The following is a 2,657-nucleotide window of genomic DNA, read 5'->3' as shown; positions in this document are numbered from 1 at the left end:
AAAAATTTGAAAAAAATAAGATATTCCAAAAAAAAGTATACTAATGTGTACTAATAAATATTTATATAATAATATATACCTAGTATTTTTTTTTTTTCCTGTAATATGTTTTAACAATGAACATTATATATTATATATATATATTATAATATAATATTATATAATATTTGTTTTATATAGTTACATCAACCCTTAAGATTTCTTATTTTCTTATTTATTTATTTATATATTTTTTTGTTATTGAAAAGGTTAAAAAAGGAGAAGTATTATATTAAGGTAATTAAAAAAAAAAAAAAAAAAATCATTATTAGGATCAATATTTATTTATAAAAATTTGAAGAAAATAAGATATTCCAAAAAAAAGTATACTAATTTGTACTAATAAACATTTATATAATAATATATACCTAGTATTTTTTTTTTTTTCCTGTAATATGATTTAACAATGAACATTATATTATATATATTATATTATAATATCATATTATAGAATATTTGTTTTATATAGTTATATAACCCCTTAAGATTTCTTATTTATTTTATTATTTTTTTTTTTATTTGTGTACTTCTAAAGTTACGATACATATAAAAAATAAAAAAAACAATATGGTTTAATTAAAATCTATAATATATGAAATTATTTGAATAAAAAAAAAAACAAACAAATGATGCTAAGGTAAAATATATGAAATATTATATTATGCAATAAAATGTAAGCAGAAAAGGAATGGTGTGTTAACTTATTTCATTGAAAAAAGGTTCAGTGAAAACATTATTTATGATTGCATGTATATATAATAAAATTTCTAAAAATAATAGTAAGATATAAAATAATTATGTTCAATTTAATAATATTAAAAAATAATTATAATATTATATTATATTATATATATATATATAATATATGTTAAAAACATATGGTATATAACTTATTTTAAGTGTACTTCAAAATTTTTAATTATTATATTTTTATAAAATACTATAAATATAAAATTTTTATTAATTATAAAACTAGTATAAAGAAAAATTAGTATTATATTTTTATAATAAATAAATTATAAAATATAAATTCTTAATTTCTTTAATATTTTTAGTAATTTTTTCTTTTTCTAATACAAAAATTATAATATATGTTTATAAAGAATATATTACTTTTATTCATATTAAAAAAAATACAATGTAAAAAAGTGTAAAAAAAAAAATACATATATATAATATATATAGTATATATAATATAATATAATATTTTATTTTATGAAATAGATAATTGTAGGTTTATATAAATTTCAACATTACATAAATATTATACATATGTATATATATATATATATATATGTATATAGTATTTAATAATTTTTATCATTTTTTAAAAGGAAAATCTTCCTTATTTCATATTTTATAATAGTTTATAAAAAAAAGGAGAAAAAAAAAAAAAAAAAAAAAAATTATATATATATATTATAAGATATATTTTAAATGCTATTAATTTTGTGATTCAAAAGAATATTTCCATGGAAATAATTTAATTATTTTAAAAATTTATAGTCGTATATGTAATATATATATAATATTTTTACCTTCTTCTAACCTACCTAAATACATATAATACTATAAATATTTTCCCTTAAGGACATCATAAGTTACATTATTTAAAAAGGAAAATATATAGTATCTATCTTTTATGAAGATATTGTATATATAATTTATGTAAAAAAAAAAAAAAAAAAAATACTTATTCTTTATATATATATATATATATATATTTTAAAAAAAAAAGAGAAAAAGAAAATATATTATATATATTATATACATATAATATTTGTATTCATAATTATTTTAGAAACACCAAAATTAATATATATATATATATATAATATATTTTTTTTTATGTAAATATGCGACTTTCTAAAGTATCTGCTATTAAATCTACAGGAGTTTCGAATTATAAAAATTTCAATTCGAAAAATTCCTCTAAGTATTCTTTAATGGAAGTTGAAAAAAAAAGTGAAAAGAAGAATTCTTTAGGTGCCTTCCATTCCAAAAAAATTTTATTAATTTTTGGAATAATATATGTAGTCCTATTGGTATGCCGAAATAAAGAAAATATATAAATGAATTTTTTTTTTTTTTTTTATTATAAAGTATAAGTATTTTTATCAGAAATACATAAATATATATATATATATATATATTTTTTTTTTTGTGTGTATTGTTTATTTTTAGAATGCTTATATATGTGGAGACAAATACGAAAAGGCTGTAGATTATAGTTTTAGAGAAAGCAGAATTTTAGCTGAAAGTGAAGATATCAGTGCAAGAAAAGAAAAGACTACATTAAGAAAAAGTAAGCAGAAAACATCTACACGCACAGTTGCTACTCAAACAAAGAAAGATGAAGAAAATAAATTAGGTCTTACCGAAGAACAAAAAGCAGAATGTGATTCCGAAAAACAAAAAAAAACCAAAAAAGTAGTAAAAAAGCAAATTAAAAAGCAAATTAATATAGGAGATACAGAAAATCAAAAAGAAGGAAAAAAAGTTAAAAAGGTTATAAAGAAAGAAAAGAAAAAAGAAGAATCTGGAAATCCAGAAGAAAATAAACATGCAAACGAAGCTCCAAAAAAAGAGGAACCTAAAGCCTCAAACGTATCTCAAAA

General features: G+C 16.1%; 1 protein-coding gene across 1 annotated transcript; it reads left to right on the top strand.

Annotated features, from left to right (window-relative positions):
• Positions 1–1,895: 1,895 nt before the first annotated feature.
• PRSY57_1015700 (glycophorin binding protein) lies at positions 1,896–2,657 on the top strand (the record flags this gene model as incomplete). The annotated part of the gene is made up of 2 exons (XM_012907746.2): positions 1,896–2,084; positions 2,224–2,657. Coding segments are annotated over 2 exons (623 nt in total), but the record flags the coding sequence as incomplete, so codon positions are not given.

This window comes from Plasmodium reichenowi, chromosome 10 (assembly GCF_001601855.1).
Source record: "Plasmodium reichenowi strain SY57 chromosome 10, whole genome shotgun sequence".
Taxonomy (NCBI): Eukaryota; Apicomplexa; class Aconoidasida; order Haemosporida; family Plasmodiidae; genus Plasmodium; species Plasmodium reichenowi.
This window is presented reverse-complemented; position numbering and strand designations above follow the sequence as displayed.